Genomic DNA, 25,723 nt, shown 5'->3' with positions numbered 1-25,723 from the left:
TTGAGCTGGGAGAGGGGAGATTGAGACTGGAGATGAGGAAGAAATTCTTAGAGTGCCGTTGGGAGAGACTGGCACAGGTTGCCCAGGGAGGCTGTGGCTGCCTCCTGCCTGGAGGTGTTCAAAGCCAGGCTGGATGAGGCCCTGAGCAAGCTGGGCTGGGGGGAGGTGTCCCTGCCCATGGCAGGGGGTGGGAACTGGATGAGCTTTGAGGTCCCTTCCAACCCAACCCATTCTAGTACTCTGTGAAAGCAGTTGCAAAGCCATCAGCAAGCAGATTAAGATGGCATTCAGTGCTGGACAACTGTTTGTCTCACCCTGCACTATGGATGGCACAGTCCTCATGTCAGCAAAGATGGAATGGGTTTACATTCACAGAGTCATAGAATGGGTTGGGTTGGAAGGGACCTCAAAGCTCATCCAGTGCCAAACCCCTGCCATGGGCAGGGACACCTCCCCCCAGCCCAGCTTGCTCAAGGCCTCATCCAGCCTGGCCTTCAACACCTCCAGGCAGGAGGCAGCCACAGCCTCCCTGGGCAACCTGTGCCAGAGTCTCACCACATTCACTGCAAAGAATTTCTTCCTAATCTCCAGTCTCAATCTCCCTTCCTGGAGCTCAAAGCCATTGTCCCTCATCCTGGCACTCCCAGCCCTTGTACCAAGTCCTTTCCCTGCTCTCTTGCAGGGTCCCCACTATCCCCACAGTGTAAAGATGCTGGTCACCTGAGAAAGGAGGCTGTCGACACCAAGACCCTTCAGTTTCTGATGTGGCTTCAAAACCCTGTCAACCCCCCCCAGCAGAACTCAAGTTCTGCTTGACAGCCTTTCAGACAACTCATTCCCACTCAAATCTCCAATCTGCTGTGCTCCCAAACAAAGCTCATTATTTCCCAGCTGAAAAACTCCCTCCTGTTCCTTTTGGTTGTTGTGCAGAGCTGCTTCCCTATTTGCTTGCAAGCTCCTCCCTGTCTCCCTTAACAAGGAAAAGCAACACAAATGTACACAATTTCAGCTGCCAGAGGTGCCTGCTGGCTTAGGAGAGCCACCAGGATTTCTCAACACCATCTCCAGGCAAAGCTTCCTTCACAGAGCACTCAGAATTGCTTCCTGAAGCTAAGTTTGTCTCCTATGCAGCATGAGACTGATGGATTCACCCTGCTGACAGCATGACTGATTCCAATCAGGCTTTAGTTGTGCTGAACAGTGGAGCTTCTGATCTATTCATTACCATAATCCAGGGGAGGCCTCATTTGAATAGAATCAAGCAATCTGAAGAAGACTCAAAGCTTTGGCAGTCCCAGGGGATGCTGGCTCTGCACTCCTCCTGCAGTGCCATCTGGAATGCTGCTTGAGGAGGACAAAGGTATCTACCACTTCTCTCTACAGCTTCTCACCTGTCCTAAGGTTTATTGCAGCAGCACTGCAATAGTCCCAAAGGTCCCAAAGGTCCCAAAAGGTTTATTGCAGCAGCACTGCAATAGTCCCAAAGGTCCCAAAGGTCCCAAAAGGTTTATTGCAGCAGCACTGCAATAGTCCCAAAGGTCCCAAGAGGTTTATTGCAGCAGCACTGCAATAGTCCCAAAGGTCCCAAAGGTCCCAAGAGGTTTATTGCAGCAGCACTGCAATAGTCCCAAAGGTCCCAAGAGGTTTATTACAGCAGCACTGCAATAGTCCCAAAGGTCCCAAGAGGTTTATTACAGCAGCACTGCAATAGTCCCAAAGGTCCCAAGAGGTATATTACAGCAGCACTGCAATAGTCCCAAAGGTCCCAAGAGGTTTATTGCAGCAGCACTGCAATAGTCCCAAAGGTCCCAAGAGGTATATTACAGCAGCACTGCAATAGTCCCAAAAGTCCCAAAAGGTTTATTACAGCAGCACTGCAATAGTCCCAAAGGTCCCAAAGGGTCCCAAAGCCCAGGACCTTCATTTTCTTACCCTACTCCTAGAAAGCAGCTTGCTTGTGTAGAACTCAGAGCTGCCTTAGGGCTAAGTTAAACTGAGTCCTGACTCCTTCTGTCCCTAGCACAGCATGGAGCCACTTCAAAGTAAGCTCCTATGGAAGAGGTCCTCCACAGAGTCACAGAAACATTCAGGTTGGAAGAGAGCCTCAGGATCACCAAGTCCAACTCACAACCCTACTCTACAAGGCTCACCCCTAAACCATAGCCCCAAGCACCACATCCAAACCACCTTGAAACACAGTCAGGCTTGGGGACTCCACCACCTCCCTGCCCAGCACATTCCAATCCCTGACCACTCTTGATGGCAAAAATGTTTCCTACTGTCCAGTCTAACCCTACCCAGTGGCAGCTTGAGGCCATTCCCTCTTGTTCTGTCACTAATTCCCTGTGAGAAGAGACCAGCAGCAGCCTCTCCACAACCTCCTTTCAGGGAGCTGTGGACAGCCAGGAGGTCTCCCTCAGCCTCCTCTGTTTCACACTAACCATCCCCAGCTCCTTCAGTCTCTTCTCATCAGATTTCTTCTCCAGGCCCTTCCCAGCTTCCTTGCCCTCCTCTGCCCTGGCTCCAGCACCTCCACATCTCTCTGGCATTGAGGTGCCCAGAACTGGACACAGCACTCCAGGTGTGGCCTGAGCAGAGCTGAGTCCCAGGGGACAATCCCCTGCCTGCTCCTGCTGGACACAGCATTGCTGATCCCAGCCAGGATGCCTTTGGCTTTCTTGGCCACCTGGGCACACTGCTGGCTCCTCTTCCAGTTCCCACTTTGGCTTGACAGCCCCAGACAGCAAACAGCCCACCTGGGTAATGATCTATAGAGGTTGGAACAGACCTTTGAGATCACCAAGTCCAAGCTCACCCAGAGCTCACCATCCACCACTGCTGCTGAGCCACTGCCACTAACCACAGCCCTCAGCACCACATCCATGCAGCTTTGAAACCCCTCCAGGGATGGGGACTCCACCACCTCCCTGGGCAGCCTGGGACAGTGCCTGAGAACCCTTGATGGGAAGAAATTGTTCCTAATATGCAACCTGAACCTCCCCTGTGCAACTAGAGCCCATTTCCTCTTCTTAGTGTGCATGACCACAAGAGAAGCTTTTACACAACCAAGGAGGTGTTTGAATTGAGGCTTAAACACCACAGAGGGCACCTGGAAAATCAATGACTTCCCCTTTGTTGGGCAGAGGGTCAGAAGAGCATGTGACTGTCCTGTCCTGGACTAGAAGTCTTCTCTTTGTGTCTTTATTGCAACATGGGAATGAAGGTGCTGGAGGATCTGTGGTTTAGTCACAACCCAACACATGGCACTGGGCTTGGTAGAGTTAATCATTGGACTCAAAGATCTTCGAAGTCTTTTGCAACCACAATGATTCTGTGATCCCCTGAAGTGCTCAGGAGAAGCCCACATAGAAAACTCCCAAGCTCCACTCAGAGCCTGCAGTATGTGGACAACAGCTCACTTCACACATGTTCCAGTGCCCAAAGGCACAGCCTCTGACACCACTGTCAGGCTTCATAAATGGGCTAAAAAAGGTTATTGGTCTGAGGAAACAGCATCCAATGCCCTGCACAACAGCACACGTGGAACTGCCTGGGAGCTCTGCTCCATGGCTCTGTGACCAAACCTCACATTCCCTTGGTCTCTGGCCTCTTATTCATAGCATCAGAGATTGCTTTGGGTTGGAAGGGACCTTGAAGAGCATTTCCATATTCTGCTGACACTGTCCTAGCTGAAATGACCATTTTTACTCTCTGTTATTCAGAGACAAAATGGGTTGGGTTGGGAGGGACCTTGAAGCTCATCCAGTCCCAACCCCCTGCCATGGGCAGGGACACCTCCCACCAGCCCAGCTTGCTCAAGGCCTCATCCAGCCTGGACTTGAACACCTCCAGGGAGGAGGCAGCCACAGCCTCCCTGGGCAACCTGTGCCAGTGTCTCACCACATTCACTGCAAAGAATTTCTTCCTCATCTCCAGTCTCAATCTCCCCTCTCCCAGCTCAAAGCCATTGTCCCTCATCCTGGCACTCCCAGCTCTTGTCTAAAGTCCCTCCCCAGCTCTCCTGGAGCCCCTTCAGGCACTGGAAGGCTGCTCTGAGGTCTCACTGGAGCCTTCTCTTCTCCAGGCTGAACAGCAACAACTCTCCCAGCCTGTCCCCACAGGGGAGGTTCTGCAGCCCTCTGATCATCCTTGTGGCCTCTTCTGGACCCTCTCTAGCAGTTCCATGTCCTTCTTATGCCAGGGGCCCCAGCAGAAGAGCAGCACCTCTGTATCTTTCCTCTCCTCATGAGGAGGCTGGTCTCCTCCTGGTGACAGAGTCCTGTCCTCCCTGCCTTCTGGGAGTATCTCTGGCAGGTGCCTGCTTTGACTTTTCCAAAGAAGCAGCCAGAATCATGCACAGTGCTTGGAGGAGTGCTGCAGGTTTCTGCAGAGCTCTAAGTTGTCAGGGGGTTGCAAACTGTGAACTGTATTTTCAGAATTCAGCACTTTTCAAAGGCACATCTCCTACATTCCCAGGCATGAATCACATCCATGCCAGTTCACTTGTAGTTCACTTGTCCTCACCAATGAACCAAGCTGCCCTCAGGATCATGCAGTGGTCCAACAGCAGCTGCTCATCACTGCTGAAGCACTTCCTGGGGTAGAAAGTGATGTATTACAAAGTTATCAGAAGATGAAACATCTGAGAAGTTTTGGGAAGGACTGATAAAGAGCCTTTAAAAAGCCTAAGTCTTATTGCAGTGAATGTCAGGAGCAAAAATAAAATGTTAAAGAAATTCATTTTAGTAACTTTAATCCTTTGGCCCTTTTGCACAGGAGCTGATCTTCTGCAAAGCTGCATTTAGGTTGGGGAATTTCTCCTCTCCAACAGCACACTGAAATTAGTTTGAACCCAAGGGCAACTCCTTTAATACCACTTCAACACACATGAAAATCCTGAAAGTTTTATTCTCATCTGAGGGGAATGGGAAGTTTCATCTGGATCTCATCTTGCAGCTGCCAAGGTTTGTGAAAGGAACATGCAGATGCAAAGTGCCTTCAAATTAACAAGAAAGAAACTGAAGCCCCAAATCTAGCACCTGACAGGTACAACATAGAATCACAGGGCTGGAAGGGAGCTCAAGGATCATCCAGTTCCACTAGATCAGGTTACCCAGAGCCACACCCAGCCTGGTCTTAAAAACCTCCAGGGATGAGGCTTCCACCACCTCCCTGGACAACCCATTCCAGGCTCTCACCACCCTCATGGGGAACAACTTCTTCCTAACATCCAATCTCAATCTCCCCACTTCTAGTTTTGCTCCATTTCCCCCAGTCCTGTCCCTCCCTGACACCCTCAAAAGTCCCTCCCCAGCTTTCTTGGAGCCCCCTTCAGATCCTGGAAGGCCACAAGAAGGTCTCCTGGGAGCCTTCTCCTCTCCAGACTGCACAACCCCAACTCTCTCAGTCTGTCTCCAGAGCAGAGCAGCTCCAGCCCTCTGCTCATCCTCATGGCCCTTCTCTGGACACCTTCCAGCACCTCCAGAGCCTTCCTGGAACAGAGGCTCCAGCACTGGACACAGAGCTCCAGGTGTGGTCTGAGCAGAGTGGAGCAGAGGGGCAGAATCCCCTCCCTGGCCCTGCTGGCCACACTTCTCTTGCTGCAGCCCAGGACATGATCCAATGCCATTTCCCAGGTGTGGGTGGATATCTTTGCAGCATTTTTAATAACATCTTTGCAGCAGAACTGTAGACAGGTGATGGATTTTGCATGTGGATTGGAACTGCAGAATTGCTGAGGTTAGCAGAAGGATCCTGCTTCACCTCCCTGAGCTCCAAGGCTGCTGCACACCCAGGCTGCCCTGCCTCAGTGACACTGCTATTTCAAATTGATTTTGTTAGGCTTGCAACTTCTTCATTGCCACAACCCCTGCTCTGTTTAGATGGCCCAGGACACAGGGACAGCAATCTGATGAGCTGCTTATTAATTCAGACCATTAGACAACAGCTCCATGAAGATCAGGTTTTCTGCTCCTCAAGATAAAGATCACTGCACTTTGGTTTGTACATCTGCTCCCTGGCAGGGCATTAAGGTTGCTTTTTGTTTCCAGCCAGATAAAGAAGAACCCTGAAAACCTCTGGATCTGCATCAGGAAATGGCTGTGTAGGGCAAACAAGTGATTGCAAACCAGTTTCCCATGTGGTTTGCAAACAGGTGGCTTTTTGCAACCATAGAATCATTCAGAGATCCTTGAGATCATCAGGTCCAGCCATTAACCCTACTCTACCAAGTTCATCACTAAACCATGTGGCCAAGTGCAACATCTAAAAGACTAAATCTAAGGTTGGAAAAGCCCTCCAGAATCATCCAGTCCAACCAGCAACCCAACACCACCATGGCCATTAAACCATGTCCCCAGGTGCCATGGCCACAGGGTTCCTGTACAACTCCAGGGATGGGGACTCCACCACCTCCCTGGGCAGCCTGTGCCAACCCCTGACCACTCTTGAAGTGAAAAAAAAAAAAGACACTTCCCAAGGTTTCATTTCATCTAATACTGGAATGGATTTTAAACTCCTAGCAAAACCAGCCCAGTTTTCTGTGTGGAATCAATGCATTCTGTGTGTCACAGAGTCACAGATTGCACTGGGTTGGAAGGGAGCCTCCAAGGGCATCTTGTCCAACGCCCTGCAGGCAGCAGGGACACCTCCAGCTAGAGCAGGCTGCACAGGGACACAGCCAGGCTCAGCTTGAATGTCTCCAGGGATGGAGCCTCAACCACCTCCCTGGGCAGCCTGTGCCAGTGTCTCACCAGCCTCACTGTGCACAACTCCCTCCTGGTGTCCAACCTAACTCTGCCCTGCTCCACGTTCAAACCACTGCCCCTCAGCTTTGCAGTCCAATAACAAACCAAAGCATCTTTGGGCATGACTGACATGCCCTGACAACCAAAAAAATGGAACCATTTAGAAATCAGAGACCCTGCAGCACAAAGGAGCTTTTCTCTTGCTTCACTTGAACACATTTCTCCCTGCACTTGAAGATGTCAGCGTGTTTCTGAAGAGCCAATCTCAGCAGGACAAGGTACTGCCACAAAGAGCTGCCAAGACACAGTTAAGCACTGAGCTGAAAGCAGCAAAGAGAACAGTGAAATGTCACAGCTGGTTTAGATGCAGTATTACCCCAGATTGCCAACCATAACCATTGTAACATTTCAGTTTTATGGCACAGACTATTTCACAGCAGAGTGTAAATTCCCAGACTGGACTGCAGGTGCCAACCTCTGTGGCTCTGGGGAATGCAGTGGATTGCTATGGGCCATCCTCTACAGACAGCTCACAGAATCACAGCATGGTAGGGGTTGGAAGGGACCTCCAAAGCTCAACCAGTCCAACCCCCTGCCAGAGCAGAGTCACCCATGGCAGGGCACTCTGGCAGTTTGGGCTGGGTGCCCCCTGCCACTGCTGCATGAGAAACACCTCTGGTGTCCTGGGTGCCCACCCACAGGGGTGGACACAGGAAACGACGTATTTCTACCCATAAATCCTGCACCCTATCAATCCACCTGCAGAGTCATCCTCTTCCTCTTTCTTCCCTCTCTGCTCCCATGGGAGATGTCCTCTCTTATCGGGTAATGCCAGGGGAGTATCCTCAAGGCCTGACTAGGCCTAATGCCAGGAGGAGAATGGAGGGGGGGGCAGTCTCAGACCTGGCCAGCCTGAGACTTGCCTAGCAGCGGGAGGGGGGGAAGGAAGAGCCCTGGGGGTTTGGGTAGACCCTCAGGTGGGAGGAGGGAAGGATTGGGAAGCCTCTGGGTACTATATAAGGGATTCTGTATGCTTTAGGATGTTCTTTGCCACTATGCTGTGTAGTTTTTCTGTAGTTTCACCAATTGCTTTTCCATTCAAACTTTCCATCACTCTCCAATCCGTTTGCGTGTGTCATTCTTTTGTCCCTTTCGGGGCAAGAGATGTTCTGGCTGGCCTCAAACCAGCACAGGCACACAGAACACATCCAGGTGGGGATGGAAAGTCTCCAGAGCAGGAGACTCCACATCCTCTCTGGGCAGCCTGCTCTCCAGCAGCAACCTCTCTCCTGCAACCTCTCTCCAGCACTCTCACAGGGACAAAGTTTTCCCTCCTGTTCCCCTGGCACCTCCTCTGCTCCAGCTTGCCCCCAGTGCCCCTTGTGCTGTCCTTGGCCATCCCTGAGCAGAGCCTGGCTCCAGCCCTGCACATCTTTATCCCCAGCCATGAGGGCAGCCCTCAGGCTCCTCTGCTCCAAGCTCCAAGCCCCAGCTGCCTCAGCCTGGCCTCCCAGGAGATGTTCCACTGCCTGCAGCAGCTCTCTGGCTCTGTGCTGAAATCTTTCAAGCAGTTCCCTGAGGTCCTTCTTGATGTGAGGGGCCCAGACCTGGACACAATATTCCAAGTGCTGTAAAGCAAAGCAAGGAGCCATGCTTCTGGAGAATCATAGAATCACAGAACGTTAGTGGTTGGAAGGGACCTCCAGAGATCATCAGGTCCAAAGCCCCTGCCAGAGCAGCATCACCCAGGGTAGTCCACACAGGAATGCATCCAGGTGGATTTGGAAAGTCTCCAGAGAAGGAGACTCCACAACCTCTCTGGGCAGCCTGCTTCAGGCCTCCAGCACCCTCACACTAAAGAATTTTTTCCCCATGTTCAAGTAAAACCTTCTGGGTTCCAGTTTGTACCCATTGCTCCTTCTCATCTTGGCCCTCTCCACTTGACCCCCACCCCTCAGCTATTGATAGACATTGATCAGATCCCTCTCAGCCTTCTCTTCTCCACACTAAACAGCCCCAGGGCTCTCAGGCTCTCTTCACAGGGGAGATGCTCAAGTCCCCTAAGCATCCTCCTGGCTCTCCCTTGGACTCTCTCCAGCAGTTCTCTGTCTCTCTTGAACTGGGGAGCCCCAAACTGGACACAGGATTGCAGCTGTGCTCTCAGCAGGGCAGAGCAGAGGGGGAGCAGAACCTCCCCAGCCCTGCTGGCCACACTTTTCTTGCTGCCCCCCAGGATGCCATTGGCTCTCTTGGGCACACTGTTGTCCCCTGTCCCGCTGGCTGCTGTTACCCCTCCCCAGGGTCAGCACTCACCGAGCTCCCCCGCGGCGTTGCGGCCCCCCACCGCGTACAGGTGTCCCTTGAGGGCGCTGAGGTGGAAGAAGGTCCTCTTCTCGTTGAGGGAGGCCACCTGCATCCACTTGTTGTAGCGGGGGTCGAACCTGAACACCGTGTCCACCGCCGTCTTGCCCTTGGTGTCGTAGTTGCTCTGCCCCCCCACCACGTAGAGGAAGTTGCCGATGACGGCGATGCCGTGCTGGTAGCGGGGGGCGTCCATGGGGGCCAGGGACCTCCACTCGTGAGCCTTCTCGTCATACATCCGCAGCTCCTTGCTGACCACCAGCTGCTGCCTCAGCACCCCTCCCAGGGTGACCAGGTGGGTGCTGTCGGAGCGGATGGCCGTCCTCTCCGACTGCATCACCGGCTGCATGTAGGGCATCATCTGGTAGTTGCTGGCCTCCAGCAGCAGGTTGACGCATGTGTTGTCGGTCCTCATGAAGTCCACGGTCTGCACGTAGTTGATGAGGTCCTGGGGGGTCATCAGGGGGAACCTGATGTTCTTCATCAGCTTGGCGGCGCACTCCATGCGGGGCTCCTCGGCGCGCAGCCAGCGGCAGGCCGCCTTGAAGAGCTCCAGCTCGCTGCAGTGCTTAAGGCTGTTGCTGGAGAGCACGAAGGCGAGGCGCTCGAAGGGCAGCTTGACGAACTCCCCGGTGCTCAGCAGGGCAGGGAAGTTCTTCAGGATGAAGTTGTTAACGTACTTGTCCACCTCCGTCAGGTTGTAGGTGTTGGCGATCCGCCCGACCTCCACGCAGTTCTCCAACGACACCTGGGGAAGCAGAGAGACAGGAAAAGAGCTTGGACGTGGCACTTGGAGCCCTGGTGGAGCTGTCTGGAGCTGTCACGTAACGGGTTGGACTTGAGGATCAAGGCATAGGGTCACAGAATGGCTCAGGTTGGAAGGGACCTCAGAGATCATCTACTCCAACCCCCCTGCCATGGGCAGGGACACCTCCCACCAGCCCAGCTTGCTCAAGGCCTCATCCAGCCTGGACTTGAACACCCCCAGGAAGGAGGCAGCCACAGCCTCCCTGGGCAGCACCACCCTCACATTAAAGAACTTCTTCCTCAGCTCCAGTCTCAATCTGCCCTCTCCCAGCTCAAAACCCTGCTCTGTCTCAGCTTCAAACCATTCCCCCTTGGCCTGTCTCCACACACCCTCAGGAAAAGATTTCTGAGGTCTTTTCCATCCTGTTGGTTCTGTGATTCTGTGAATCAAAACACTCTCAGTGTGCTGTCTGCATCACCTGGGAGGGTGTAAGGGATCCTAGAGAATCAGCAAGGTCTCAGCATTCTGCTGTGCTCCAGGTGCTTTTACACCTGAGCAAATGTTCAATGGGATTTATATATTCATAGTTGCAGGGGCAGTGAGGTGATCATCCTCCTGTACAGGAACACATCCAGGTGGGTTCTGAATGTCTCCAGAGAAGGAGAATCCACAATCTCCCTGGGCAGCCTGCTCCAGGGCTCCAGCACCCCTAAAGAAGTTCCTTCCCATGTTTAGACTACCCCCTGTGCTCAGCACTCGGGAGGCCACAGCTCCAGTGTTGTGTTCAGTTCTGGGCTCCTCACCACAGGAAGGACATTGAGGGGCTGGAGCCTGTCCAGAGAAGGGCAATGAGGCTGGAGAAGGGCCTGGAGCCCCTGGGCAAGAGGAGGGGCTGAGAGAGCTGGGGGTGTTCAGGCTGGAGAAGAGGAGGCGGAGGGAGACCTCATTGCTCTCTGCAGCTCCCTGAAGGGAGGTTGGAGTGAGGAGGGGACAGCCTCTGCTCCTTGGGGGCAAGGGACAGGAGCAGAGGGAATGGTTCCAAGCTGCAGCAGGGGAGGCTCAGGCTGGATGCTAGGAAATATTTATTTACTGAGAGGCTTCTCAAACATTGGAACAGGCTGCCTAGGGCAGTGCTGGAGTCACCATCCCTGGGGGTGTTCCAGCAGCTGTGGAGCTGGAGCTTAGGGACATGGTTTAGTGGTGACCCTTCAGTGCTGGGTGGAGGTTTGGACTGGATGATCTCTGAGGATGTATTCTGTGATTCTCTATTTCTCATTTTGTAGCAAGGAGACAAGTAACAAGCAGCTAGCATAAATTAATGATGGCAAATCCATTATCCAAGCATGAGACACAGCAATTATACAGCACTTGACCTTTGCAAAGCTCTGCAAACATCTTGGTAAGAAAGATGGGGGGGAAATAGAGCTAAGGGAGGGGCCATCAGCCAAAGGCAGAGAGAGTAATGCAAAAGTAGGTCTCAACATCAGATGTTTTCTAATGTTATTAACATTGTCATCACTGGATGTTAGATGAAACTTCTTCACTGAAGGCTGCCCAGGGAGGTGGTTGAATTCCCACCTCTGGAGGTGTTTCAAAGAGGCAGAGATGTGGTGCTGAGGGCCATGGTTTAGCCCCAGCCTTGACAGAGTTAGGGAATGTTGGACTGGGTGATGAGAAAGGGCTTTTCCAACCAAAGTAATTCAGGGCTCAGCTGCCTCTGTGCAGTGTTCAGTGCCATCAATGCTTTGCTTAGGAAGGGATAGAATTGGGTCTGTGCTAACTCACAGCAGTGCTCTTACAGAGTGTGTTCAAAATGAAACATGACAAAAATAACTCAAAGGCAGCAACTACTTTTTTATTATTATTTCAGTTAAAACAAAAAAAGGAACCTAGGAAGATTTCCCCTAGAAATACCCAGCAGATGAAATGCTTTAGCAGCATGGATCAAACCCTACTAATTCAGTACTGAACTGAGCAAACCTTGGCACCCATCTCTTACCCATGCCGCTGCATCTACCTGTCTGATGTCTTTGCCTCCTGAATTTTGGAGGTCACTTGCATCCAAGGCAGGGTAAGAGAGAAAGATGGCAGGGATGGCACAAATTTAAGTACAAATTCAGGCTGGGTGAGGAGTGGGTTGAGAGCAGCCTTGAGGAGAAGGCCTTGAGGGTGTCAGTTGGTGACAAACTCCCCAGGAACCAGCACTGGTCCCTGGCAGCCCAGCAGGCAGCTGTGTGCTGAGCTGCATCCAGAGCAGGGAGAGCAGCAGCACAGGGAGGGGATTCTGCCCCTCTGCTCTGCTCTGCTCACACCCCACCTGCAGCACTGCCTCCACTGCTGGGGCCCCCAGCACAAGAAGGACCTGGAGCTGCTGGAGAGGCTCCAGAGGAGGCCACCAAGATGATGAGAGGCTGGAGAAGCTCCCCTGTGGGGCCAGGCTGGGAGAGTTGGGGCTGTTCAGGCTGGAGAAGAGAAGGCTCCAGGGAGACCTCAGAGCAGCCTTCCAGGACCTGAAGGGGCTCCAGGAGAGCTGGGGAGGGACTTTGGACAAGGGCTGGGAGTGCCAGGATGAGGGACAATGGCTTTGAGCTGGGAGAGAGAGATTTGAGAGGGGAGATGAGGAAGAAATTCTTTGCAGTAAGGGTGAGAGACACTGGCACAGGTTGCCCAGGGAGGCTGTGGCTGTCTCCTCCCTGGAGGTGTTGAAGGCCAGGCTGGATGAGGCCTTGAGCAAGCTGGGCTGGGGGGAGGTGTCCCTGCCCATGGCAGGGGTTTGGAACTGCATGATCTTTAAGGTCCCTTCCAAACCCAGGCATTCTGTGATTCTATCCATCTATGGGACATATCTCTCAGTGGTCTCCATGAACCCAGCCCCTTCACTCCAGCCAGCTCTGTGGTACATCTTCAAAGCAAGTCAATTTTCAAACCCTTCTTGCTGAGAATTGCAGCTTCTTTGCACTCAGTCCTTATTCTACCCCCAGCTTCTCTCACCCATGAAGTCTCTGCACACGTCAGTCCTACTCAATGCTGACTACATCCAAGACTCTGCTTCTCATCATATTTGTAATGCCAAAAGAATGTAAGCTTTTGAACCTCATGGTGCTTTTTAAAGAGTATAAAGACTGAGGACTGTAATCTTCAAATGACCTTCAGGTCATGACAAAGACTCCCAGGATTTAATACAGTAGAACTCAATCTGATCATTGCCCTTTCCCACCAGACAATTCAAAAGTCTGAAGAGCATGGGAACAGGAGATTTCTGTAATTCACTAGAAACTGAGCCAACCTGTCCTCTATTAAAAGCTGCAATCATCCAAAGTCTTCTTTCACACATCCAGAAAACCTTCATCCAGTCAAAGCTTCCAAATCTTATTCTTCATCTCCAGGAACACTAATCCCATGATCAGGTCCTTTCTATAAGATGAATGTGTGGCAGACTCTCAGGAGTTAGGTATTAGGAAAGTTAGATATTAGGAAATATTTCTGCACTGGAAGGGTTCTCAAACCTCAGAACAGGCTGCCCAGGGCAGTGCTAGGGTCACCATCCCTGGGGGGTTCCAGCAGCTGTAGACCTGGTACTTAGACTGGACATGAGGAAACATTTTTCCCATCAAGAGTAGTCAGGCATTGGAATAGCTGCCCAGGGAGGTGGTGGAGTCACCAAGCCTGGATGTCTTTAAAGTTGGTTTGGATGTGGTGCTTGGGGATATGGTTTAGGGGTGAGTAGGGTCAATGGTTGGACTTGGTGATCCTGAGGCTCTTTTCCAACCTGAATGTTCCTGTGATTCTGTGATTCTATGGTTTAGTGTTGTCCTTTCAGTGCCAGGTTGAAGATAGGACTGGATGAGCTTGAAAGTCTCTTCCAACCAAAGATATTCAGTGATTCTGTGACATCCTGTGAGTTCTCTTATAAAAATACCCATGCAACATCAACCTGGGCTGGTGGGAGGTTACCCTGCCCACGGCAGGGGGTTGGAATTGGCTGAGCTTTAAGGCCCCTTCCAACCTAAAATATTCAAAGAATCTGTGAATCCATGAGACAGAGGAATGGAAGTATCAGACCAAAAGTGGCTGTAGAGTGAACCCAATACCTACCAACTACAATCACACAGAGAGAGCTAGAAGCTGTAACTGTTCCACCAGCCAAACACTTCATCAGAAGGTTGGAATTTTCACTAAATCTTATTTTCCTTGGGTTTTGACTACTGAGCAGAGCTGTTCATTCCCATTACTCACTGTAATTGCTCATTACAAAGCAGGAGTTCCAGAAAATACTAAAAAGCTTTCCATAAAATAAAGGTCAAGCACAGCACAGCCTTAATACAGCCTGGAAAGCCAAATGTAAAAGCCAAAGCCCTTGCTTGAGAAAGCAGCTGATTTAATGCTTTGAAATTCAAAAGCAATCGCTGCCCAAACTCTCCTAAGAGCTTCTGCCTATAAAATGCTGCACAACTGGGCACAGAGCAAAGTGACTGGAAGCAGGAGAACCCTGGAGAACAACTCAGGAAAAATAACAGCCACAACGGAGCTGAGTCCTCCAGCTCAGCACCACAAAACATTTAGGTTTCAGCTTCCCTCTGCTTCAGTGGCTGCTAGCACCAGAGAGCTGTTGAGCTTGGAAGAGGTCTTTGAGATCATCAAGTCCAAGCACCCACCCAGAGCTCACCATCCACCACTGCTGCTAAGCCACTGCCACTGAACCACATCCCTCAACACTACATCCATGCAGCTTTGAAACCCCTCCAGGGATGGAGACTCCACAACCTCCCTGGGCAGCCTGGGACAGTGCCTGAGAACCCTTGAGGGGAAGAAATTGTTCCTAATATGCAACCTGAACCTCCCCTGTGCAACTTGAGGCTGTTTCCTCTTGTCCTGTCACTTGTTGCATGTGAGAAGAGACCAACCCCCACCTGGCTCCAGCCTCCTTCGAGGGAGTTGCAGCTTAGTCTACAACTAAGCAGTTAGTCTGAAGACTAAAGAGCCCCAGTTCCCTCAGCTACTCCTCACAGGACTTGGGTTCAAGGCCCTACACCAGCTTGGTTGCTCTGGTTTGGACCTGCTTCAGCTCCTCAGTGTCCTTCTTGGTGTGAGGAGCCCAAAAACGAACTGCAGGACTCCAGGTGTAGCCTCAGCAGTGCCAGCTGGAGGGGAAGCACTTCCCATGGTGTGTAGAAGAGCTTCCATGCCTGAAATCCTCCATTTCCCAGTGGGCTTCCATGGAGAGAAGTCCAGAAACAACAGCACATGGATGTGACCAGCTGGGAAAACACAACCAGCAGCAGCCCTGCCTTGCAGCAAGGGAATTCCTGGTGGCTGGCAGAGCTGAGCCCAGTGTTGATGCCAAAGTGCCCCAAAACCAGTCCCAGGGCAGCTCCTGCACACTGTGGCTTTGTGCTGCCTTAGGCCTGGGTTGTGCAGAGCACAGAACCCCTGCAGGCAGCCTTGGCCCTGGCAGTCCCTGGCTGCCTGGGGACTGGCAGGGAGAGAAGAGCTCTGGGTTGTTTCTTTGAATGCTTCTTTGCTCCTCTCCTTGTGCCTCCCCTGGCTCTTCTCTTGCAAAGGGCTTAAAGCAGTTCCCTGTTCTTAGCCTCCCTGGCCCTGCTGCTCAGCACTTTGTGCATTGGGCACTTGTCAAGTGGGGTGAGCTGGACAGGAGGAGGAGATGAAGCTGGGCAGTGCTGAGTGTTCACAGGCTTTAAAGTTGATCCTGATTGCTCCTGTTGGTTCTGAAAAGGTTTTATTCAGGGTGATTGTATAGGAAATGGCAAAAGAAAGAGGAATAGAAGCACCCAGAGGAAAGTGTTTGAGCAACATGAGCCTGAGAGGGTGAATGATCTTGGTAGGGGTAGAAGTAGAGCTAGAGAATGGTTGGACTCAGTGGTCTTAAAGGTCTTTTCCAACCAAAACAATTCTATGAATCTATGAATCACAGAATGGTAGGGGTTGGAAAGGACCTCTAGAGACCATCCCGTCCAAGCCCCCTGCCAGAGCAGCCTCACCCAGGGTAGTCTGCACAGGAATGCATCCAGGTGGGGTTGGAAAGTCTCCAGAGAAGGAGACTCCACAACCTCTCTGGGCAGCCTGCTCCAGGGCTCCAGCAGCCTCAGACCAAAGAAATTTCTCCTTAATTTCAAGTGAAACCTTCTGTGTTCCAGTTTGTGCCCACTGCCCCTTATCCTATCACAGGACACCACACAAAAGAGCCTGGCACCTTCCTGCCCCCACCCTTCAGGTATTGATAGACATTGCTCAGATCTCCTCTCAGCCTTCTATTCTCCAGGCTAACCGCCCCAGGGCTCTCAGCCTCTCCTCCTCAGACAGATGCTACAGTACCCTCATGCTCCTCATATTCTCCCTTGCACACTCTACTCCCTCTTGAACTGGGCAGCCCAGAACTGGACACATGATGAAAACAGAGACCATCTTGCTCCATTCTCAGCTAACCAAGTTCTTGTGGCAGGAGGACTTGCAAACATTGAGATGTCAGTATTGGAGAGTTTGCTGGTACAGAGATGAACTGCAGAAGGAATCCCATGTTCTTATGCAGCTGTTTGAAAGGGACAGCCCAGACATCAATATCCACTGCTTTGGAATGTTGTCTTTAATTACAGCATCACATCCCCTTCTCCATCAGCCTAGACCATGCCTGAGTGCTGTAATTCACTTGGATACCCTTCTCAGCCTTCTCTTCTCCAGGCTGAACAGCCCCAACTCTCTCAGCCTGTCCACACAGGGGAGCTTCTGCAGCCCTCTGATCATCCTTGTGTTCTCCTCTGGAGCCTCTCCAGCAGCTCCAGGTCCTTCTTGTGCTGGGGGCCCCAGAGCTGGAGGCAGTGCTGCAGGTGGGGTGTGAGCAGAGCAGAGCAGAGGGGCAGAATCCCCTCCCTGTGCTGCTGCTCTCCCTGCTCTGGATGCAGCTCAGCACACAGCTGGTGCTGGGCTGCCAGGGACCAGTGCTGGCTCCTGGGCAGTTTGTCACCACCTGACACCCCCCCCAAGGCCTTCTCCTCCAGACTGTTCTCAACCCACTCCTCACCCAGTCTGGATGTGTGCTTGAGACTGACTCAGATGTCACATATCTCTTTCCTCATGTGCCTTTCCCATCCATGCAGGCAGAAGCCAGGAAAAAGCTTACACAAGAAGCCAGTTCCCAGTTCCCCAGCAGAATCTGCCACAGCTCTCTCTTGCCAAACCAGCAAACAGTGAGGGATTGGTTTGCCAGCCAATGAGAAGGGAGCATGGCATTCTTCTGCTCAGCACAGCCTCAAAACTAAGCAATACACCAAGTCTGGAAAAGGGGAGTGAAGGAGGAGGAAAAAAAGGTGTTATCAAAGTTCCCCCTCCCCAAATAGTGGGGTCAGGACCTGAGATTTTAATCTTTCTAATACATAAAAATGATCAGGGCAGCTCTAAGCCATGAACAGACTGTGCTGCATTGAGCTACAGAGTGCTGCTCTGCAGGGCAAACTCTGTTCCAGCTGCACAAAAGCAATTGTGCTGCTCAAGTCTTGTTCATGTAACTCACTGCTGCTGGGAGAAGATGAGAGGGTTGCTGCTTTGAGGGCTGTCCCCCATTTACAAAAGTTCTTATTTTGGTGACTGTGAGAAAAATATTGCTGAGCAGACATTCAGAGCTATTTCCAGTTCTAATAAAATCACAGAAACATAGAATTGTTTGGGTTGGAACAGCTCTTTAAGGTCATCCAGTCCAGTCATTGACCTAACCCCACCATGGCCACCAAACCATGTCCCAAAGTGCCATCTCCACACATTTCTTGAACACCTCCAGGGATGGGGACTCCACCACCTCCCTGGGCAGCCTCTGCCAGTCCCTAACCACTCTTGCACCAAAGACATTTTTCCTCATCTCCATCCTAACCCTCCCCTGGCACAATTTCAGGCCATCTCCTCTCCTTCTATCACCTGATCCTGGGGAGAAAAGCCCAACCCCCACCTGACTGCAGCCTCCTCTCAGGGAGCTGTAGAGAGCAATGAGGTCTCCCCTCAGCCTCTTCTTCTCCAGACTCAGCCACCCCAGCTCCCTCAGGCACTCCTCATAAGACTTGTGCTCTAAATGTGGCAGCCAAAATGCTTGTGGCTGCTCCTCTCATACAACCAAGGGCTCTGCAGTCCCTTCAGAGGGTGTTTTTCTAAGCACATGACCATGGCCCTGGTTGACAACAAAGATGCACAGGTCTCTGTGATAATCATGACAACTGGGGGCTTCATTCCTCAAAACAAAAAGGTTCCAGGTAAGTATCCAGCAGATAGCAACAGCAGCTCAGTGTATTCCTTTTTCCCAGTTTAACTCACCAAGTAGCTTCCCTATGGAAGTGTCCTGTTTGAGTCAGGCCAGAGCTGGTGCCACATTCCAGGCCAGTGGTGTCACCTTCCAGCTGAGCCTCTGCCTAGGAGCTGCACTGCCTGCAGTCAGCAGCACTTTTTTTTTTGCAGTGGCTGCTTCCAGGAGTGCTAACCCTCAGTGATTCTAGATCAGATCAGGGAGTGGGGTGCAGACCAAGGGCACCATTAAACTTCTGCACCATGTTGGGGTGCAGAGTAAAAGGCTGCACCTGGTGGGAGGAGGAGGCAGGAGAGGTGACCCTAAACTGACCAACAAAGGATTCCATCTCAGTATACAGCTGAGGGATCACCAGGGTTAAGCTCTCTTCTCTTTCTCTTCTTCAATGGCCAACTTGAAGAACTCTGTCCATTCTGCCTTCCATCCTGATCCATGAATTCCAGAATCCAGCTCCTGAATCTGGTTCCCATCTGCTGCTGAGGCCAGCCTGGGACTTGTACCACAGCATGAGTGGTGAGGTGACAAACTGCCCTCAGCGGGGCTGGCCTCAATATTGGTTTGCATGGATTTGGGTCTATTTCACTTCATTGTTATTCTTTTCATTAAACTACTTTCAGTCTGCTTTTCCATTTCACCAGTTCCTCTCCTTTATTCCCTTTCTCTTCTGTCACTCATTTAGTGGGCAGCCCAGCCTTACCCTGTGACAGAGTGTGAGGGCATGAACTATGAAACCCAGTGAGGAACCTGGGAAACAACAATTCTCATGGCTGCTATCCTCACTGCAAGGTGCTTTGGAATGAGAAGGATTTTAATGTGGTGTAGCATTGATACCACACTCACACTGTGCATTAGACTCAGGTGGAAAAGAAAAAACCCACAAGGATTTTCAGAGAGCTACAAAGCAAACTTCTCTATGTATCCAAATTCTGAAGAATGGCAAGTTTTAGACTTTGAGCATTACACAGTCATTGCCTCAGTAAAACCAACACCATAAACAAAACTCAAAGCAAGCAAAGAAACCCCCAAAACTCCAAAACCAGAAATAAACAAACCAAAAAAAAAAACAACCCTGGAGGCTTTAATGGTTATAAATGTGAAACAAGCAGCAAGTCTTACCCCAGAGATAAGAAACACTTTACAGAAGTCTAAAACAGGTAAAATCTGCAAAAAACTGGCAGCTTCCAGAGTGTCCTGAAGGTTGTCCATGTTAAGGGAAAGTTTTGCAGTGTAAATGAAATCAATGATCTTCTTGAGGCCTATTTTGTTCACACCATGAAGCTTGATGCACATTAAATCCTGCTCCTTCATTCCTCCTGAAAAAAAGACAGGCAGGGAAGTTTCCATCATCACTTTTGATTAAGATAATTTCATAAGCTTAGAGCAAACTGAAAGGCAATTTAAAAGCCTAACTTCCAAAGCCAGTAGCAAGAGTAGACAGGGCACAGCTGAGTGGAGCTGTTTGCAGCCCTGGGCTGATCCAGACACGACACTGAGCATGTGTCTGAGTGTCCAAGGGATGGCAGCTGGGGGATAGCAGCATGCAGCCATCATAGAAGAAGAGGCCACAGGACATACAACTGCCCAAGCTTTGGCCCAAGATGTCCTCTATGGCACCTGAGGCCTTGTTACAACAGCAGGGCCAGCAGAGAGGACAGAAGAGCTTTGGACACTGAGCATGTCTCCGAGAGCCCAAGTGATGGCAGCTGGGGGGTAGCAGCATGCAGCATTCAACTGAAACACCACCTGTGAACATAGCCTTGAAGTAGTCACTTGCAGAAGCCATCATTGCTCTGTGAACAGGAAAGACTTCATCACCATCTCCAGGAACAAGAGTCACGTCACAGAGCAAACCCTCCACTCGCAGCTGGTCGAAACCCTGCAACAACACCACCACCACGGAAAGGTTTGGGAGGAAAGGAGGAACCTCCCTCCTTCCCCTTATGTATCTCAATCTACACATGGACTGTAGCTCCAAAAAAAACCACCAAGAAATTGAGACTGCAGATTAGGAAGAAAAAAACTGGACCAGGTTGCCCAAGGCCTCAACACCTCCAAGGATGGAGCCTCAAGCACCTCCCTGGGCAACCTGTTGCAGTGTTCCACCACCCTCCTGGTACAGAACTTGTTCCTCACATCCAATCTAAATCTGCTCTTATTTCAAACCATTGTCATCATTCTATCACTGCAGGCCTTTGCAAACAGCCTCTCTGCAGCCTTCTTGTAGCCCCTTTCAGGTACTGGCAGGCTGCTCTAAGGTCTCCCTGGAGCCTTCTCTCTCTTCTCCAGGCTGAACACCCCCAGCTCCCTCAGCCTGTCCCCATTGCAGAGGTTCTCCTGCTCTCTGATCACTTTTGTGGCCTCCTCTGGACTCTCTCCATCAGGTCTATGTCCTTCCTGTGGTGAGGGCTCCAGATCTGGGCACAGTGCATCCACAACAACCTACAATAGCATCCTACAGTTCGATTTTTCCCCTAAAGCTATGCCTGGCTGGAGATTCTGGAAGATGGGTGAGATAATTCACCTCCTTCATGCACTGCAGAACAGAAGCTCAAACATAAAACAATTTACTTCAGCTGGGCATAGCTGATGCTTTTCTGGCACTACTAAGAATGTAAATATTGTCTTTATAGATTTAACACTTAAAAGAAATCTGGGCACCAGCCCACATGGTTGCAAATCTAAGTTACCTTACAGTACGGCTGTAGTTTTAAAACTGCAAAGCTAAGCAGGAATTAAGATTCCAATTTGTCACAAAGAGCAGAGTGCAGATATAAAAACGAGTGATCTGAGCTAAATAAATCAGAAGCCAAACCCAGGGTAATATCACAGATTCACAGATTGCATTGGGTTGGAAGGGACCCTCCAAGGGCATCTTGTCCAATCCCCCTGCACTCAGCAGGGACACCTCCAGCTAGAGCAGGCTGCACAGGGCTGAGTCTGATCTTGAATGTCTCCAGGGATGGGACCTCAACCACCTCCCTGGGCAGCCTGTTCCAGTGTCTCACCACCCTCACTGTGCACAACTCCCTCCTGATGTCCAACCTAAATCCATTCTGCTTCAGTTTCAAAGCACTGCCCCTCTTCCTATCCCTACAAGCCCTTCTGAACAGTCCCTCCCCAGCCTTCCTTCAGATACCAGAATGTAGCTCTGAGGTCTCCCTATACCAAACTAATGTATTTCAAAGACTTGCCTGTAGTTCTGCAAACAAGGACTCACAATTCCTGCTTCTTCAATTGCTCAAAATGGGAAGGGAAAAAGAAAATGGAATGAAGAAAAAAGCTCTGAAGGCTTTGTGCAGTGTTCCAAAGGAGGCAGAGTTATGCAGTCACAGAAACTGAAACAAAACAATTGCTATCTTCTCTCAAGCAGAAAAAAAAAGGCACAAAGGCAACTTTTTGTCCCAAAACTTTGGCTATTTAGGCAGTATATCAAAAAATTAAGTGGCAGCTCTCAAATGAGCTGTGCCATAGAGATATCATGAGGCCCTCAGTGGCCCTGATGAGGTCTTGAGTGACCTGGGCTAGTGGGAGGTGTCCCTGCCCAGGGCAGGGGGGGGATCTTTTAGCTCCCTTCCAAACCATTCTGTAAATCCATGAATCATCTGCACTCCTGAGAAGGACTGCACTGGAAAGCAGCAAGCAGTGAGCTGCACTCTGTGTGTACAAGCTCCAGCAGAAACAAAGAGAGCAAATTATTTCACTTCCAAATTCTTCAAGGTTGAGAGAGTAGAGCACTTCCATCCAATGTTCTGCCATATGGTAGTGCCACAGAACCAGAGCCAGCACAGGACATTCCACCAAGCCTGTCTGACAGGGTTCTGCCATCCCAGGGACATGGACAAGGAGCATGGAACTCTCCACACCACTGAGGCAGCTTCCACAAGGAAGGTGATACAAGTGTGTGTCTCACAGAATCACATGGAATCATAGACTGACAGAATGGGTTGGGTTGGAAGGGACCTCAAGGATCAGCCAGCATAGCAGGGACACCTCCCCCCAGCCCAGCTTGCTCAAGACCTCATCCAGCCTGGCCTTCAACACCTCCAGGCAGGAGGCAGCCACAGCCTCCCTGGGCAACCTGTGCCAGTCTCTCCCCACCCTCACTGCAAAGAATCTCTTCCTCATCTCCAGTCTCAGTCTTCCCTCTCCCAGCTCAAAGCCATTGTCCCTCATCCTGGCACTCCCAGCCTTGTCCAAAGTCCCTCCCCAGCTCTCCTGGAGTCCCTTCAGGTCCTGGAAGGCTGCTCTGAGGTCTCCCTGGAACCTTCTCTTCTCCAGGCTGTGAACAGTCCCAACTCTCCCAGCCTGTCCCCACAGGGGAGCTTCTCCAGCCTCTGATCATCTTGGTGGCCTCCTCTGGCCCCTCTCCAGCAGCTCCAGGTCCTTCTTGTGCTGGGGGCCCCAGAGCTGGAGGCAGTGCTGCAGGTGGGGTGTGAGCAGAGCAGAGCAGAGGGGCAGAATCCCCTCCCTGTGCTGCTGCTCTCCCTGCTCTGGATGCAGCCCAGGTCATGGCTGCCTTCTGGGCTGCCAGCCATGATTCTCTTTCAGTTTCTTTACACAGCTGTCACTTCTTAGATGGAACAATGCTATCTCTGAGCAGACTGGGAGTGCACAGGGATACAAGCCAAGCAGAAGGCCAAAGGTTTTGTTCTAGGTTGTTGCTAAAAGTCAAACTATCAAGCTGCAGGGCAAGAAGTCACAAGCCTTGCCTGCTTGTGGGCATTGTCAGCACAGAACCTTCACAGAGTCACAGAATGATAGGGGCTGGAAGGGTCCTCAAAAGCTCATCCAGTCCAACCCCCCTGCCAGAGCAGGGGCACCCAGGGCAGCTCACACAGGAACACATCCAGGTGGGGTTGGGAAGTCTCCAGAGAGGGAGACTCCACAACCCCAATGCCAGGCAGTAGTTTTGGGGCTTTTTAGAAATGAGTAGGGCTGATCAATTCTCGTGAGCAAAGGCATTGTTTGGAGCAGCTCACCCCCTCAGTAGAGATCAGTAGTGGCACAAGGAGATGCAGTTACCTGTAACACCACAGAGCTGTGAGTATTGCTGGTGAAGAATCTTGTGGTCCCTGTCTTGGAAGCCTGCAGGTGGGCAGAGACGCCCATATCGCTGCTCCCGAGAGACACTTTCATATGAGGGTCCTCCTCTTCCACCAGAGATCTGAGAAGATTACAACACACAAACTTGAAGATCAAACTCAGTGTTCATTCAGTGCTCAATCAAACCTGAGGCTTCTGGGATGACACCGAGCAGCACAGGGGCCACAGGTCAAAAAACCAGCAGGAGACAGAATCAGTCCTTAGTGCTTCCCAGCTGCTAACCTAAGGAAGTGAAACACCAACAGGCTCTAAATCTCTGCAACTTCCCAACAAATTGGGGCTAACGTTTTTTTCCCTATTCATGGAATCACAGAACAGCTCAGGTTGGAAAGGACCTCAGAGATCATCTGCTCCAACCCCACTCCCACAGGCACAGACATCTCTCAACTAGACTTGGCTGATCGAGGCCTCATCCAACCTGGCTTTGAACACCCCAGGGAGGGAACATCCACTACCTCCCTGGATAACCTGTTCCAGTGTCTCACCACCCCCATATCGTAGAACTTCTTCCTCAGATGCAATCTTCCTTTCCACCCCCACCTCCCTCCACACTATTATATTCCTCTGTGTGTGCTTCTAGCATTGTAGGATGCTGGCAGGGCTCGCATCCAGTTTTCAAAATCAATTCTCCTCCCAGATTGCCAAGGAAACCTAAAAGACTGCAAGTTTTCCATAGTAAAGGTCAGGAATTGAATTCTTTTTGGTTTGCATCATCTTGATCAAGTCTGAATAAGGCAACAGAAAACAGACCTAGAGGAGCTTCAAGCTGTAAATCCAAGGCAGCTTTAGAAACACACACCTGGAAGAAGTCCCTTTCGGATTTGAGATCCAGCATTTTGCTGCTACAGGCAACTACCTCATAAATCGAAGTCAAGATGTGTTAGTGTGAAGACAACACTTTAATGGTTCTTATTCCAAGCAATTAGTGTCCAAACCTAGACAGGAAAGGCTAATTTTAGGTAGAAGTGTTAAGGAATGTCTGCACTATTATCAGCCTTCCACTTGAAGCCTGAGATGTAAATGAGGTTCACAGAAAGAGATATGCATAGGAGATCCTAACTCCTCTCACCTGTAATTATTAGGGAATGTAAATAAATTTCAGCTGCAGAACCACTGACAAGAAGCAGCTCTGTGATTCCCATGATCTAATGTAGCTCCCATTAGCAGGCAGAGCAGCAGAGTGCACCCAATGATAATTATCAACCAGAAGCTGCTAATCCACAGGTAAGGACATCTTCATTATTAAGGAAGATTCCACAGTGCAAAGAAGAACCCTCCCAGCAGTTTGACATCACTACTGCCAGCTCAGCCAACAGAGGTTTGCCAACATGCAGGTTAGAACATTGCCCTTCAGCTGCTTTGAAAAAATTACTTTAATAAGTGACAAGAATGTGACTAAATTCCTTCCTTTCCACCCCCAGTTTTGACTGGGATCACTTTGATGATCATTGATGGTTGGACTCAAAGGTCTTAGAGCTGTTTGGCAACCAAAGCAGTTCCATGGTTCTATGTAAGGGGGAAATAGGGAATTTGCAGATGAAAAATTATTTTCATACCATTATTATTCTCCAAGAAGAAAAGTCTTGTTTCTTTTAAAAATAAATAAATTACCCTCCCTCCTTTGTGCACAATCATAAGATTCATAGTTTCATAGGATGGGTTGGGTTGGAAGGGACCTCAAAGCTCATCCAGTTCCTGCCCCCTGCCATGGGCAGGGACACCTCCCACCAGCCCTGGTTGCTCAAGGCCTCATCCAGCCTGGCCTTCAACACCTCCAGGCAGGAGGCAGCCACAGCCTCCCTGGGCAACCTGTGCCAGTGTCTCACCACAGTCACTGCAAAGAATTTGTTCCTCCTCTCCAGTCTCAATCTCCCCTCCTGAAGCTTAAAGCCTTTGTCCCTTATCCTATCCGGCCTGGTCTTGAACACTTCCAGGCAGGAGGCAGCCACAGCCTCCCTGGGCAACCTGTGCCAGTGTCTTCCCACCCTCACTGGAAAGAATTTCTTCCTCCTCTCCACTCTCAGTCTCCCCTTTTCCAGCTCAAAGCCATTGTCCCTTGTCCAGTCACTCCCAGCCCTTGTCCAAAGTCCCTCCCCAGCTCTCCTGGAGCCCCTTCAGGCCCTGGAAGGCTGCTCTGAGGTCTCCCTGGAGCCTTCTCTTCTCCAGGCTGAACAGCTGCAGCTCTCAGCAGGTCCCCACAGGGGAGGTTCTCCAGCCCTCAGATCCTCTTGGTGGCCTCCTGTGGACCCTCTCCAGCAGCTTCATGTCCCTCACAGAACCATGAAAGTTGGAAAAGACCTCTAAGATCATCAAGTCCAAACACCAACCCAAGGTGGATCAGGTAGAGCAGTTTCTGAAGCTCATACATGCCCCTGAGAGCACCATTCAAGGCCATCAGTACGTAAGGTCAGCCAGGAAAACATCTTCACAAGAAGTCCAGCACTCAGCAGTGCAGAGGGGTTT

At 50.9% G+C, this 25,723-nt stretch overlaps 1 protein-coding gene across 3 annotated transcripts in view; it reads right to left on the bottom strand.

The window, feature by feature from the left end:
- Positions 1 to 25,723, bottom strand: part of KLHL13 (kelch like family member 13) — a 97,632-nt gene that overhangs the window by 12,649 nt on the left and 59,260 nt on the right. For all 3 annotated transcript variants that reach the window (XM_054388457.1, XM_054388456.1, XM_054388455.1), the window contains exons 2-5: positions 23,180 to 23,321; positions 19,901 to 20,033; positions 19,274 to 19,470; positions 9,060 to 9,855 (exon numbers count right to left, since the gene is read on the bottom strand). In XM_054388457.1, the coding sequence (XP_054244432.1) occupies positions 9,060 to 9,855; positions 19,274 to 19,470; positions 19,901 to 20,033; positions 23,180 to 23,321 (1,268 nt within the window). The remainder of the gene's footprint in view (positions 1 to 9,059; positions 9,856 to 19,273; positions 19,471 to 19,900; positions 20,034 to 23,179; positions 23,322 to 25,723) is intronic.

The sequence above is a fragment of the Indicator indicator genome, chromosome 17 (genome assembly GCF_027791375.1).
Source record: "Indicator indicator isolate 239-I01 chromosome 17, UM_Iind_1.1, whole genome shotgun sequence".
Taxonomy (NCBI): domain Eukaryota; kingdom Metazoa; phylum Chordata; class Aves; order Piciformes; family Indicatoridae; genus Indicator; species Indicator indicator.
Note: the sequence above shows the minus strand (reverse complement) of the source record. Positions and strands in the feature narration are given on the sequence as shown.